The 14,515-nt window shown below is 44.6% G+C and overlaps 1 protein-coding gene across 4 annotated transcripts in view; it reads right to left on the minus strand.

Moving 5' to 3' along the window:
- Nucleotides 1-11,106: 11,106 nt before the first annotated feature.
- SPTBN1 (spectrin beta, non-erythrocytic 1) overlaps nucleotides 11,107-14,515 on the minus strand; it is a 195,985-nt gene continuing 192,576 nt past the window's right edge. For all 4 annotated transcript variants that reach the window (XM_082743544.1, XM_082743545.1, XM_082743546.1 and 1 more), the window contains 2 exons: nucleotides 13,261-13,303; nucleotides 11,107-12,443 (listed from right to left, as the gene is read on the minus strand). In XM_082743544.1, the coding sequence (XP_082599670.1) occupies nucleotides 12,225-12,443; nucleotides 13,261-13,303 (262 nt within the window). In that variant the 3' untranslated portion in view covers nucleotides 11,107-12,224. The remainder of the gene's footprint in view (nucleotides 12,444-13,260; nucleotides 13,304-14,515) is intronic.

Raw genomic sequence — 14,515 nt, forward strand, 5'->3', positions numbered from 1 at the left:
CCCCTGGGGCAAATAATATATTATATATTAATAAAAATAATTTTTTTAAAAAGTGGGAGAGAGATGTGGACATTCAGGGTGCTGTGTTATGAGAAGGATTTGCATCCATTATTACTGGTTTGAAGATGGAAATAGCCACAAGCCAAGGAAAGCAGGCAGGGAAAGGCAAGGAATCAGATTATAGAGCCTGGCACCTCCTAGAGCCTCCAGAGAGGAATGCAGCCCCACAAACACCTGCATTTCAGCCACTCAGACTTGTGTCTGACTTCCAACTTTCAGAACTGTAAGAGAATAAAATTGTGTTACTTTCAGCCATAAGTGTATGACAACATGCCGAGGCAGCAAAATAAAACTAATAGAGCCATCCAGGTTTCTTTTAACTCCGCTCCTATGTTTGCAGAGCCCACCACCTCTTGAGGCAGAACCCTCCCTCTATTGAGAATTAGGACCCCTTTTCCCACCCTCCCTGGTGGTGAGCAATGGAATGCACCCACACAGCTCAGAACTGGAAGCTTTGATGGGAAGGAGGGGAAGCCTGTGTGGGATTTGTTGTCAAAGGCAGCAGGGCAGGTGTGACTGTGGGTGCCTGCAGGTCTTTGCCCAGCAGCAAGCTGAAGGAGCCAGTCCTGCAGCAGGATTTTGGGCATCACTCTAAGCTGTAAAAACCCTCCGCCTGACGCTCTGGCCCCACTGGAGATTCTGTGGCCCTTCATAAGATCCTTTTCTGCTAAACCAGCCTGAGGTGGTGTTTGTAGCTTGTGACCCGAAGCCTCAGTGATCCAGGTGTGAACAAATAATTTACTCAAAAGGAAAAGGAAATGTCAAATACAGGAGAGCAAGTTTACCCTAGCTGGGAGTCTAAGGAACTCAAAGCAAGCTTGAGATGCTATATTACACTGATGACAAATAAAAACAATCATTGTGTATGTGTGTGTGTGTGTGTGTGTGTGAAGACTGTTACCCTTATTTATAGCTAGTAACTAAGTGGATAGATCGTTTAGAAAGATGGTAATAGCAAATGAAGCAAAATCTGTAAATACATTCTGAGCGATTCCTAAGAAAATGTGGCAAGATGTGTGGTAGGATGAAGCTTAATTTTTCGTGTGTTTTTTTACAAGAGAAATTATTGATGTGGTCTTAAACTGTGTAGGGCTGTGGATAAAATTTGCATTAGGACCCCAGAAGTTCTTAGGGAGCAGAGGGACAAAGACCTAATCCTAATTTCCTGAAATGTGAAGTTACTAAAGCTGTCAGTGTTGCTGAGATCAAGGTTCTGAGTTGGAAAGGGCAATGAATTCCACAAGGGTAGAAGGAGGTCAGCTTCAGAAGTCTGTAGCCTGACTAGGGGAAGTAATTATAGGGCAATATGGTCTGTGAAGTGGCCCTACCTGGACGGGGTTAATGGCCCTAGAAAAGTGCCTTGGAAAGAACCAAGTCAGAGCTGTAATTTTAGGAACTCAAGTCTCTTTGATGGGGAGTGATCTGGTTGCTAAATGCCTAGAACTTGATGAATGTTTTCATAACTGATGGTGCACTGACCCAATGGAAAATAATATATCATCCTTGAAATAAAAATCACAAAGTGTATCGGGGCGCCTGGGTGGCTCTGTTGGTTGAACGTCTGACTCCTATTTTGGCTGGGGTCGTAATCTCGGGGTGGTAAAATGGAGCCCCTCCTAGGGCTCCGTACTCAGTGGGGACTCCGCTTCTCCTCTCCCTCTGCCCCTCCCCCACCCTCTAAAATAAATACTCTTTAAAAAAAGAACACAAAGTACAGCAACATAACAAAATGTGACATAAGTTTAAGTGAAAATACTATAGAGAATAAGTACATGTGCTATTTAACTGTGTCGAATTTTACACATGTGGGGACAACAGCCAAGGAGTAAGATGGACAGACAGTGGGGAGAGTCAGAAATCAGAGCAAGAAGAAATGACTGAAGTCAGAGAACAAAGGGGCCCTGCAGCCCATCACAGAGCTGGAATGCAAATCCAACTGGTCTCAGCTGGAGTCCATCAGTTCTTATAGCTTGTCTTCACCTACTTTGGCTGTGAAGGAGATTTAAGAAACCTGTCCACCTAGACTGTGAGCTAATCTTTTTCCTTTCCTTTTCTTTTTTTGAAACACCAAAGGGGGCCCAGGGTCTGATGCGGAGCCATGATTTATTTTGCTGCCTTTCTGAAGCTACAGAGTACTCAGCTCCTTGGAGGATCCTTCTACCCTTTTCTCCCTTTCTTCTTTCCTTCCAAAGGGTTATTGTGACACCATGTCCTCTAACTGACCTTAAAATTTTTTTTTAAAGATTTTATTTATTTGTTTATTTGTCAGAGAGAGAGAGAGAGAGAGAGAACACAAGCAGGCAGAGTAGCAGGCAGAGGCAGAGAGAGAAGCAGGCTCCTGGCTGAGCAGGGAGCCCGATGCAGGACTCAATCCCAGGACCCTGGGATCAGGACTTGAGCCACGGCTCAGGCAGCGGCTTGACTGTCTGAGCCACCCAGGCATCCCTGACCTTAAATTTGATCCAGAAATGACTTAAGCACTCAGACAGTCCAGATCTGGGCAGCTGCAGACATGTAAGTCTGAATCAGGCATCAGCCACCCTCCAATTACATGGCACATGGCTCTGAGAACAACCTTGCTGCCTGCACACTAAGCTCAAGAGGTACATGGGTCCTGAGGAGCCCTAAAGAGCTGAGACTTCGAGAGTCCAGGCTTGTGTGGCAGTGAAGTGGACTGATGCTAAAAGCCCCCCTGTAAGGGGATGATTTACATGCACAAGACCCCCTTTCCTTCCACTGGCTGGTGCTGGGTCCATGACAGTTGTTTCTCAGTCTACAACCTAGGAAGCGACATCAGGTGGATGGTCAGTCCAAGAAAGAGTGTGGCCTCTGGAAAGCCACGTCAGAATTAAAATCCCTTGCCACGGTTTATATAACATTTAACTCTCGAAGCCTTTCTTTCCCCTGCTGTACAACCAAGAAAAGTGATGGTGGCCCCCAGAGTTGCCCTGCAGATTCGGAGAGGTAGCTCAAGTGCTTAGTATGCTGCCCAATGTCAGCTCTTGTCGTTAACAATATAAAGTTTTGTATTTGGAGAACAAAGGGTGAAAGAGGTGAGACCAGATATTCAGAGCCTTGTACCTAAATCAATGGCCCGTTTTTTCCAACCAGTTGTTCTGGCACATTCAGATCCAGCTTGTGCTCCTCATTTCTTGGAAAAGACCAGCTCCTTTTCCCTATGGGGTATGTTCACATGCACACACCCACTCCCACACACCTGGGCTGGCCATGCCAGATGACAGTGAGATCCTGGGCAAACCCTTCTTAGAAGCTAAAGATTACAACACAGCTGGAATGGGATGAGGCAGGCGAAGGCATCAATCACCACGTCAGCCAGACCTTGTCTGAGCTCCAGAACACTCTGAAATGCTATGGTCTTGGTTCTCTACCAGCTTCAGCTTGGCTCACTGTCTTCAGTTCCCTGCAGTGACCCTTGTGGTCGAGCTGTACTGTACCTCACCTGGCAACAAGCATCTACCTCACAGGGTCATCGTGAGGTTCCATGAGTTGTCACAGGTCAATTGCCAAGGTCAGCAGTTGATGCTTACAGTAAGAGCTCAGCAAATGCAGACTGTCTCTCAGTCCCAGCTAGTGCAGAAATGGCATTCCTCTTGGTTGGGTCCCAAGGGCTATGAAGGGAGCCATGGGGTGGAACACAGGCCCTTTGTGTTCCTGGCTCTCAAGGATCCGAGATGCAAAGGGGAGCCATGTGGTTATATTCCCACTGCTGGACTGCTTCCCCAAGAGGCAACTGTGATGGAGAAATAAGGAAAATGCCAAGTGTCACAATTAAGAAGATAACATAAGGACTAGTTCATCTTTGCAGACTCCTCTGTGGAATTTAAATCTTTTCCCCACCTAACTGAGGAATGCCAGGCATTCCACCTTCTCTCTTTTCTAGAGACCCAGGGAAGTGGTACCCACTTTCACTAAGCCCTCATACCCCAGCAAGTGGCTTCCCCTGGACCCTGCCTCAGCACCCCAAACTCAGTCACATGAGAGACCCTTGGCCTTTTAAGTCATGAACACTCTAGGTAATTTTACTGCCTGTCAATGAAGAGGACTTTGTAAAGAAACAGTGCTGAGTGATAGGAGCTGTTCATGGAACGGAGGGCCGCCCCAGAACATTGTGTACACACATGAATTGTATCTTGGCTAAATGATGTTTCAACTATTAACTGAGGCATTCAGGATTCCCCAAATACATAAAGGGCACCTTTTGGAGAACTGTATTTCAAAAGAAAAAAAATTAAATTCCTTAGAAAGTATTTGGTTAATTCATAAATTTATATCATCCCATTAGCTGCTTTGCTGCTGTGTCTAAAGCACCCCTCCAGTGACTGCTGGAGAAGGGAACCCCGCAAACAGTAGCAAATGGGACCAGACCCATATAGGCTTTTCTCTGAAGCCAGGTGCACCTCAGAGGGAGAACCCAGTAGCAATATCAAAATGGGCAGAGTCAGGGGCAACCTTGAGTACATTCACAAACGTGCTTTAAAAAACAAAGAGAGTCACCTGGGTGACTCAGTTGGTTGGGATCTGACTCTGGATTTTTTTTTTTTTAAAGATTTTATTTATTTATTTATTTATCAGAGAGAGAGTGAATGAGAGCGAGCACAGGCAGACAGAGTGGAAGGAAGAGTCAGAGGGAGAAGCAGGCTCCCTGCGGAGCAAGGAGCCAGATGTGGGACTCGATCCCAGGACGCCGGGATTATGACCTGAGCCAAAGGCAGCTGCTTAACCAACTGAGCCACCCAGGCGTCCCCTGACTCTGGATTTTGCCTCAGGTCATGATCTCAGGGTTCTGGGATCAAGCCTCACATTGGGCTCCAAGCTGTGTGTGGAGCTTGCTAAAGATTCTCTCTCTCTCTCCTAGAATAGAATACAAAGAACTTCAAACCTAACTTCAAGAACCACCATTTCTCCTTTTCAGAGAAAACGTGGCCATTTCTCAAACCCCACCCCTTTTGGAGACAACACTTCCACGTGGAGATACAAAACATTCGGGGAGCCAGGCGGAAGGTGGGAACCCACCAAACCCACCACGCTACCTCACCCAAGCCACCCTGTGATGTTATTTTTTGACTAGTTTTTCGTAATCATATGTTGTGAGGGACAGTGAGGGCCCACCTACCCATGTCCCTTCTCTAATGACCTGTGGTTTGGAGAGACCAGGAAGGCACCCTGGTTGCCCGACGTGTTTTCTCTTGTGGGAGATGTGGTTCAGGGATGGATGCAAAACCTAAATCAATGCATTCAGAGTAAAACTTGGGGCTCTGTTCTGTTTGGGAGAAGAGGGGCCTCTTCCCTCCTCTTAGATGTGAACAAGGACCCTGGAGTACTGGCAGCTGCCTTCACCAGGAGGGAAACCAGCCTAAGGCCAAAAGTGAGGCAGGCAGGAGTGTGGGTCTAGGAGAATACAGATCTATTGATGGGCAGTCCTGATAAGACTGAGAACTTGGGAAGCAAATCAGCCTTTCAACTAGCTCTACCTTGGGACAAATTCCCTGGTATTTACACCATTATAGATGTGGATTTTCTATTACGGAACTGTGAAACACTCTAATAAAACCATCTGTAGGGGAAAAAAAAAAATTCAGAGAAGGCTCCTGCGGGCAGCATAGTGCGAGAGAGGGAACTGATGTTTGGAGCGCAGGGGCCTTCCCCTCATTCCTTCAATCTCAAGGTAAGAAGAGCCAGGCTCAGATGAAGTGGACTGTGAGGAGGGTAGCATATTGTAAGCGCCCCAAAGGCTGCCCCCCCCCCCAGTCACTTCCCCCCCACCTCCCCACCCCCGAGCGGCTGGCACTTAGTAGGAGCTTTGCAAAGGCGACGAGGGAGTATACTTGGCATCTGGCTGGACTGCGGAGTCCTGACCAGCCTGTCTGGGCTCAGAGCCCACACACTTTCCCCAGAGCAGCAGGGGCCAAGCAAGCCGGATGAAGTAATCAAATCACACGCGCTCAGGAAAGACAGGAGCTGAAGTGGGACAGCCGGGGAACAGAGGGCAGCGGGAAAGGGCCGAAAGGTAGCGACGCTGGTTCAGACGCACGCTCTTTCCGGCCATTGTGATTAAGCCTGCGAGACCTTTCCCTGAGAGGGAGGCCCCGGACAGGAGATGAAAACCCTGAGAGACTGCTTCCTTCATCAAACCGAAGCTCGAACAGCAACAAGGAAACAATTCGCGGTGACTAGGAGACTAAGATGGTGACTGGAAACGGAGTCGGTTCTCCAGGGAAAATGCTGTGAGCCCAGACTTGCTTGGGCTCCGGGGGCGAGAAAGCTCGCAGGTTCCAGCCCACGCCCAGACGCGGAATGCAGGATGCCCCACCCCGCGCAGAAAGCCCCCGCGGGCCGGGGGCCAGAGAATATTCCCTTTCCCTTCAAAGAGTCAGTTTCAGGAACCCCCGCTGCTCTTCCGCCTCCTCAGCCCCGCTCCCAGACACAATGGGTCCCCCCAGCGTGATAAACAGCCCAAGGGACAAGTGAAGGCCAAGTGGAAACTGGCGCGAGCCCACACAACGCTCGCGGCCCTGACATGGCAGCCCTCCAGGCTGCGTGCCGGGCCTCAGACAAAGAACACCCGGCTGCTCGCGCGGCAGACGCAGGCCTGTGGGGGGCGGGGCGGACGGGAAAGTCCAAGGGGTCCGCTTCCCGCTGAGCCGCCCACCTGCCCTGAGAGAGGACCCGAGCTTTGAAGGGGGCGCTGACAGCCAGGGCAACTGGGACTAACCCCACGTGCCCTGAGAAACCCGGGCGTTCCTGAGAAGTGTCCTCTAAGCTCACTGCAGCGCCAAATATGAGGTCCTCAGATTGCACCACATACTTGTGCGCACGCTCACTGCTTCTTCCCGTCAGCCGGGTACCGCGGAGGCTCAGGGCTGCCGGGCGTCCCCAGCCAGGTGAGCACCGCCGCAATAGCACCAACCAGCGGGGAAGAGAAGCCTGAGCACCTCACGCGACTCCATCCCCATCCAGCTCGAGAGGAGGCCCCTCCCGTTCCACTTCAGGAAGCCCCTCTTGCAGAAGAATGATCTTTTGCAAAAAAAAAAAAAAAAAAAAAAAAAGCATTCAGAGCTCCAAACAGAAAGTAACATTCTCTCTCCCAGTCAAGCCAGTTGAATTTTTTTTTTTTTCTTAAACTTGAAACACTCCTTTTCCTAGGTAGCCTGTGTTATGCTGGGTTTACACACCTTGAAAAACTCCGGACTTGCATTTATGTCTCTCTTGGGAAATCTTGATTCAGTCCTGAAAGCGACGAGAGAACACTTCACTTTAAGTGCTTGAGAACTGGCCAAAAATAAGGGGAGGCGAGGGTGGCAAGAAGGGGCAACGTACTTCCAGACAAAGAGATGTGCAGGGCGTAGGAAAACCCGTGTAGGGAGAGCAGCGAGCACTAATACAGTGATGTACAGAAGATTAGTGCAGGTTGAGAGAGAGCAGAATGAGAATCATTTGTCCAGACATTGTGGATACAGTCAAACGACCTAGTGTGAGAGCGCATGAAAAATGTTTTTTTAAAAATTATTCTCGACAGGGCCCCTGGATGGCTCAGTGGCTTAAGCCTCTGTCTTCGGCTCAGGTCATGACCTCAGGGTCCAGGGATCGAGCCCCCCATCGGGCTTTCTGCTCTTCAGGGAACTTGCTCCTCCCTCTCTCTGCCTGCCTGTCTACTTGTGATCTATCAAATAAATAAATAAAAATATTTTTAAAAATTGTTCTCGACATTCCTGGGCGTTTTTTCCCCGGGAGAGATAAAGATTTATGTCCACACAAAAAGCCCCACATAATGATTACACAGCTCTACTCATAATACCCCCAAGCTGGAAACTATGTCAATTCCTTCAATAAGTAAATGCGCAAACTGTGGTCATCCGCACAGTGGACTGCTTATTCAGTGATACAACAGAACAGGGAATAATAAGCTGGAAGAATCTCCAGAGAATTATGGTGAGTGGAAAAAGAAACCAATCCTAAATGGTTGCATCCTGTATGATTCCAGGCATACATTTGTGAAATAACAGATGTTTCACATCACAGACTGGTGGTTGCTGGGAAGGTGTGGCAGTAACAGGTGGCAGGTGGGATCCCACGGCTATGGAGATGTTGTTTTGGTCAATGTCAATACTCTGGATGTGATATTGTACTCCAGTTCTGCAAGATGTTTCCACCATGGAACACAGTTAAAGGGTACCAAATTATTTTACAATCACAAGTGAATCAATCCACAATTATGACAGTGTAAAAAAAGTTTGACCAAAAACAAACAAAACACCCCAAAACTGTTCTAACTGTAACGGTGGTGGTATTAGTATCGCTATTCTGAGTTTATGTGTGTAATAAAGCACAGTAGTTACTATTGGATATTTTAATTCTATGCCCCCTGATCTTTGTGCTGATTCTGGGTGGAAAAGAATATGACATAATATAGGAAATGTTAAGTAAAAAATCCTGCAATCCACAAGTGCTATATGAATTCATGAATTATTTTTATCTACTGATATGCATAGAAAAAATGACCAATTCAGTAGCAATGAGCATTTCTAAGACACAAATTATGGTTTTGAAATCTCGTTTTCCAGTATAAGAAACCAGGTTTTCTTAGAGGCTTCTGATTGCAAGTCTTGGGGCAAGATATGTAGTGAATGAGCCTGGGACAGCTTTTCATGCCAGAAAGGGAGGAAAGTATCAATGATTACTAGGGTTCTACTAAAAGGACTCAGAAGCCAATTTGAATGGGCTTCTACCAGCTAAAGATGGGACACTTTTAAGTTCCAAGAAAGATAATTTCATTATTGGTTAGCATTGGGAAGTAGAAAGTGAAAGGTTTCACTAGGATTCTCAATGGTGATAAAAAACCTTTAACTTTGATAGACAGTTTTTTCTTTCTTTTTCTTTTTTTTTTTTTTAAGATTTTATTTGACAGAGAGAGAGAAATCACAAGTAGGCAGAGAGGCAGGCAGAGAGAGAGGAGGAAGCAGGCTCCCCGCGGAGCAGAGAGCCGGACGTGGGGCTCGATCCCAAGACCCTGGGATCATGACCCGAGCCGAAGGCAGTGGCTTTAACCCACTGAGCCACCCAGGCGCCCCCAGTTTTTTCTTTTTAATGGCGTTTTGGGTATGGGTCATGCTTAGAAAAGTCAGTTTAGATAATGGGTATGACTCAAGTTTTTAGCCTACCTTTCCTGCATGAATTTTACCACTAAAGCAAGGAAAATATTTAAGTATTCCAACTGAAAAATGAAAATAATATATCCAGAGGTAAGTACCATAAGACCCTCCAAACACAACCAATCCTAACAGTGCCAAACACCTGGTGGTAACAATGTGTCCACCACCGAGTCTGATACACACTATTTCATCCACTGAAGAGGCCATAAGCTGGAAGGAGCATTATTATTCCCAAGTACCTCCAAGAAAACACAACTCTGAGCTGCCATCAACTGAGGATACATTCCAACTTCAATGATATTTGAGACAAAAGTGTCCTTTAATTAATCAATACCCATTTCCTATCCTGACAGTTTTACTGCTTCTCACTTCTCAGGTGTATGGAGGACAGTATTATCATCCATCCTACTAAAATTAAAGTAAAATAACACAACACTATAGCAATAAAAATATATTAAATAAATAATAAATAATAAAAATATATGTGCACAATCCTCAAAGTACTAAATAGTATATAGGATTGGGTTTTTTTAACCCCTATTTACCATGATAGGATTGACAATCATGATGTTCTATGGCCCATAGCTTCTTCCAGTGAACAGGTCTTTCTGATGGCACCTGTTGACATCAGCCCCTGAGGACCCACAAAAGCCAGTCTCCTGCTGTGCCTTTTCTTCCACTGCCCATCATCTTCCCCTTTCAGGTTGCAGGGGATCCTCAGCAAGTGCAGTAAGGAGAGCAAGTTCACCCAAATCCAAGTAATCAGGGATCTGTGAGCCTCTGGAACTATGTGCAAAGTATTCCCTGCATATGTACTTCTTTATAGGATTCTGGAATTGCTGATTATTTTCCTTTGAGTGTGTCTGGCTTGCCATCTGGCTGGCTTTGTCCAGAGTAGGCTGTTGTCAACAGTGATTACTTTCCAAGATGCTTTTTCTTAGTGAAATATTTTGGTGAGAGAATCATCTGTTGAAACGTGATTTGAATTTTATGGAAGGTAAGGTAGGGCAAAGGCATGTCACACAAAGTTAAATGGCATTGGGTGCACGAGAGAGGAAGGGGTGAGAGATGGCAAGGTCTGATTCTGGGGTTACAGAAAGCTCCAATGCCAGTCAGTTGTGGAGCCCAGGATTGACATTGCAGTAGGCATAGGCTTCTGTGGAACAGCTTACTGAAAGTCCGTAATACTAGCATCCCGTGGCTGCTCTGTGTAAGAAAATATGCAAATGGTCTGCATCAATGAACCCAGATAAAAAAGGGACAAGTATAACATGCATATCTAACCTGTGATCCTATGCTGGGTATCACTGAATGGGCCCATGGGCCACATCTGACCAGCCATCTGTTTTTTGTATGATCTATATACAATAGATTTTACATTTTATTTTTTTTTTAATCAGAAGAATATTGCATAGCATGTGAAGATTACATAAAATTTGTATCTGTGTCCATAAAGTTTTACTGGAACATAGTCATGGCCCTTCCTTCATGTATCATTCAATGGCTGCCTCTGTATTCCATGATAAACAGCTTCCAGGGAAGAGTCTAGCCCACAAAGCCTAAAATATTTGCTGTCTCTGGCCCTTTACAGAAAAAGTTTGCCAACGGCAAAGTTTCCTCGGCACTCAGGCTTAGCAAGTTCTGTTAACTTTTTCATAAATAAAAGATAAAATCTGGATGTGTAGCTGCAAAACATCTCATGTTTATTATTCTACTTGCTGTAGTTTTCAAAGCTGATGTACCACACACATATGCAAGAACACAAAAGAGGAACCCAGATGGATGGTCTAATGTTTCCCATTTGCTATTTCTGGCTTTGCAGTTTCCCTCCATGGCATGTATGCAGGAGAGAAAAGACAACAATTAGCCACCGTGCTAGATTTAAAAGCATTTAATGACATAGCATATATTTAACAGGGCAAAAGTTGAGAGGTACAGGTCAAACGACTGAGCGCCAGGCCTGAGCGACCTCTTCCTTGCTCAGGCCCAGCCTCTGGAGTTCATTCCTATCGATGCCATTTTGATTGTGCAGTAAGATGAAAATTTGTCATTACAATCGTTACAGTGACAAAGAAATGCACACTATGTATCAAATAGCAAAGGTAATGAAGCAAATTATAACACAGTGTGGCAACGCACGAGCAAGTAACCATTAGAGTAACATTACTTTGTCCAGTAAATGCTTCAGTTCCACTTGTACACTTACCAATGATTTAAAGGGTTTATTATACATCTAGTTTTATTATATTTTGTACTAGAATTATCTCAAACATACAATATAATGTATTTCGGCAAAAAAAAAAAAATTGAAATTACAGATTATTTAAAACAGTATCAGTTTCTATTCCTTCTCATATACCGGTATACCGACATTCTGAACTGTCCTTACAGGTGATGCAGAAAAGCCGCATGTCAAGTGTTAGTAAGTGATGCCAGATACAAACTGTTTGGTCTGTAGATTTCACATGGAGCTGCACCGTGTCTGCAGCAAGATCCTAATACACAATCTGTTTAATCAAAGTTAGACCCATCACGGGCACTTCAATAGTCGAGACTCAAGGTAACCACTGGAAATAAATGGAAGAGAATGGTGTCAGGGAATTGGAACATTTGTCTCTGGTGAGCACAGGAAATATTGTTTAAGCACCGCTGCCTTGCATACCAACAGCATTAGAGGCGGGTTATTTCCAACGCAGCCTCACAAAATTGAGGAACAGTTTAAATATTGAGATCTAATCTATATAATTTCATTAAAAAAAAATCTGGTCTTCCCTCTGCACCTCAAACTTTTGTAACTTGGAGATAAAGTGTTTAGGTGTACCCCCCCCCCCAGAAATGCTCTATAAATTAAAAAAAAAAAAAAAAAAAAAAAAAAAAAAAAAATCAACCACATTGAAGAACATTAGGCACAGAGAGTAATGTGTTGGTTCTGAGCTTGCATGCTGGAGTTTCACTGAAAAGGTAAGAGAAGGGCAGGAGGTGAAGGAAAGGAGTTCATTTCTTTTTGCCAAAAATGCTGAACCGCTTCTCCTTGTCTTTCTCTTTGTCCTTCTCCCGTTTGCCAGGGCTAGACTCGCTGGTGATGGTGACAACGCTGGTGGGCAAGGTCTGTGCCCGGCTGGATGCTGGCGTGCTCTGGGTGCTGGCGGACACCTCGTGTTTATCGGAGGAGATGGCAGAGGAGATGGCCTGGATCCATGTGTTCATTTCCTCCTGGATAAAGGATCACAGATGAGACTCAGGAGGGATAGGCTCAAAACACCCTCACTACATCTGCCCAAACATACACCCTCCCATCAGTTGGAAGGCTTGGTAACAGTGCATCTAGCCTATGGGGGCATCTGGCTAACTGAGAGGCAAACAGTTCCCAAATGACCCTTAGCAGAGGAAACATGGTTCAACTCTCATGAGAATTTGGTTTACAGGACCCGAAATTCACCAATCTAGTATGTGGTCCTACAAACTTGGAAGAATGAGAAGGCTGGTCTCCATTGCTGGAAAGCACCCCCCCCCCTTTATTTTTTAAACTTTTCTTAAAAAACTGAAGTATATTTGACATATAACCCTGCATGAATTTAGAAGTTGGTTTTTCAAATCCAGAGCACTACACACATTAGCAGATCCTCTCCCCCTTCAAGAAGTACAACCATGAAACGGTTGCTTGACGGCAGTAGATTGCTGTAGGGAGCCCCTGACTGGACTTCAGGATCTACATCCTGTCCTGGGACCCCACCCCACACCACCCCCAACACACTGTGCTCATCCACTACAAGCAGTGGGCAAGCTTTCCTCCATCAACTTCAGGGTCCTTGTACCAGCCCTCCTGACACACCAGGGAGACAGTAAGATGACCTTCTGCCTCCCAGTGATACAAAGAGCGCCGTCCAGTTGTTAGTGACTGAGGAGACCAGATAACAGAAGCCATGACTGATCATTACTTATACATATATGGGACACTGTAAAATAAAGCTTATCGTGCCAATAAATACTTGCAAAAGCCCAAGTATTCAGAGAAATCTTAAAAACTTACATCATCTTTGGCTTGGAAGAGGTACTCATTGCCATCATTTAGTCTGTAAGTTGAAGGAAGAAAGTCAGTCACAATTTGACTTAGGAAGAAATAAAACCCTCAAATTCCCAAAACCTATGTGGGACATAATCATGCTGGGGGAATCCTACCAGAAATGCCCATTGGAGCTTTACATACATCACCAGCTGTGCCTGGGACCCACAAAGGCCCAGCCATAACACCCTGAACATCAAGAAGCTATGTTATTGGGCCAGTAAATGTTTCAATCCACTGGAAAGATCAAAAATGTCCCAAACATATCAACATCTGGCTTCTCCATCCTGAAACAATGGAATACACATTCTTTTCAAGTGTACATGGAACATTCTCCAGAAGAGATCACGTATTAGGCCACAAAACAAGTCTCAACAAATTGAAAAAGATCAAAGTCATATTGTGCATCATTTCTGACTATAATGCTATGATGCTAGAAATCAACCATAAAAAAAAAAAACCCTAGAAAGAACATAAATACATGGAAATTAAATAATGTGCTACTAAACAACAAATGGGTCAAACAAGAAATCAAAGAGGAAATCAAAAACATCCAGGAAGACAAATGAAAATGAAAATACAAAGTCTAAAAACTTTGAGATGCAGCAAAAGCTCTTCTAAGAGGGAAGTTTATACCAATACAGGACTACCTCAAATACCAATAAAAATCTCAAATAAACAACTTAACCTTACACTTAAAGGACTGAACAAACAAACCCCAAACCAGTAGAAGGAAGGAAAAAAAGATTAAGGCAAAAAGTAAAAGAAACAATACAACAGATCACTGAAACCAGAGCTGGTTTTTGAGAAAGATCAACAGAATTGATAAACCTTTAGCTAGATTCTTTAAAAAAAAAAAAAAAAAAAAATTCAACAAAATCAGAAATGAAAGATAAGAGAAATAACTGATGCCACAGAAAAACAGGATTCTAAGAGAATATTATGAAAACTTAGATGCCAACAAATTGGACAACCTAAAAGAAATGGACAAATTCCTAGAAGTGTACAACCTTCTAAAACTGAATCAGGAAGACATAGAAAATTTGAACAGACTGATTACCAGCAAAGAAATTGAGTCAGTAATCAAAAAACTTACAAAAACAAAAGGCCAGGACCAGGCAGCTTCACAGATAAATTTGACCAACACTTAAAGAAGAGTTAAAACCTATGGTTCTCAAACTATTCCAAAAAATACGAAAGAAAGGAGAGCTTCCAAATTCAT

The sequence above is a fragment of the Mustela nivalis genome, assembly GCF_964662115.1.
Source record: "Mustela nivalis genome assembly, chromosome: 8".
NCBI classification, from domain to species: Eukaryota; Metazoa; Chordata; class Mammalia; order Carnivora; family Mustelidae; genus Mustela; species Mustela nivalis.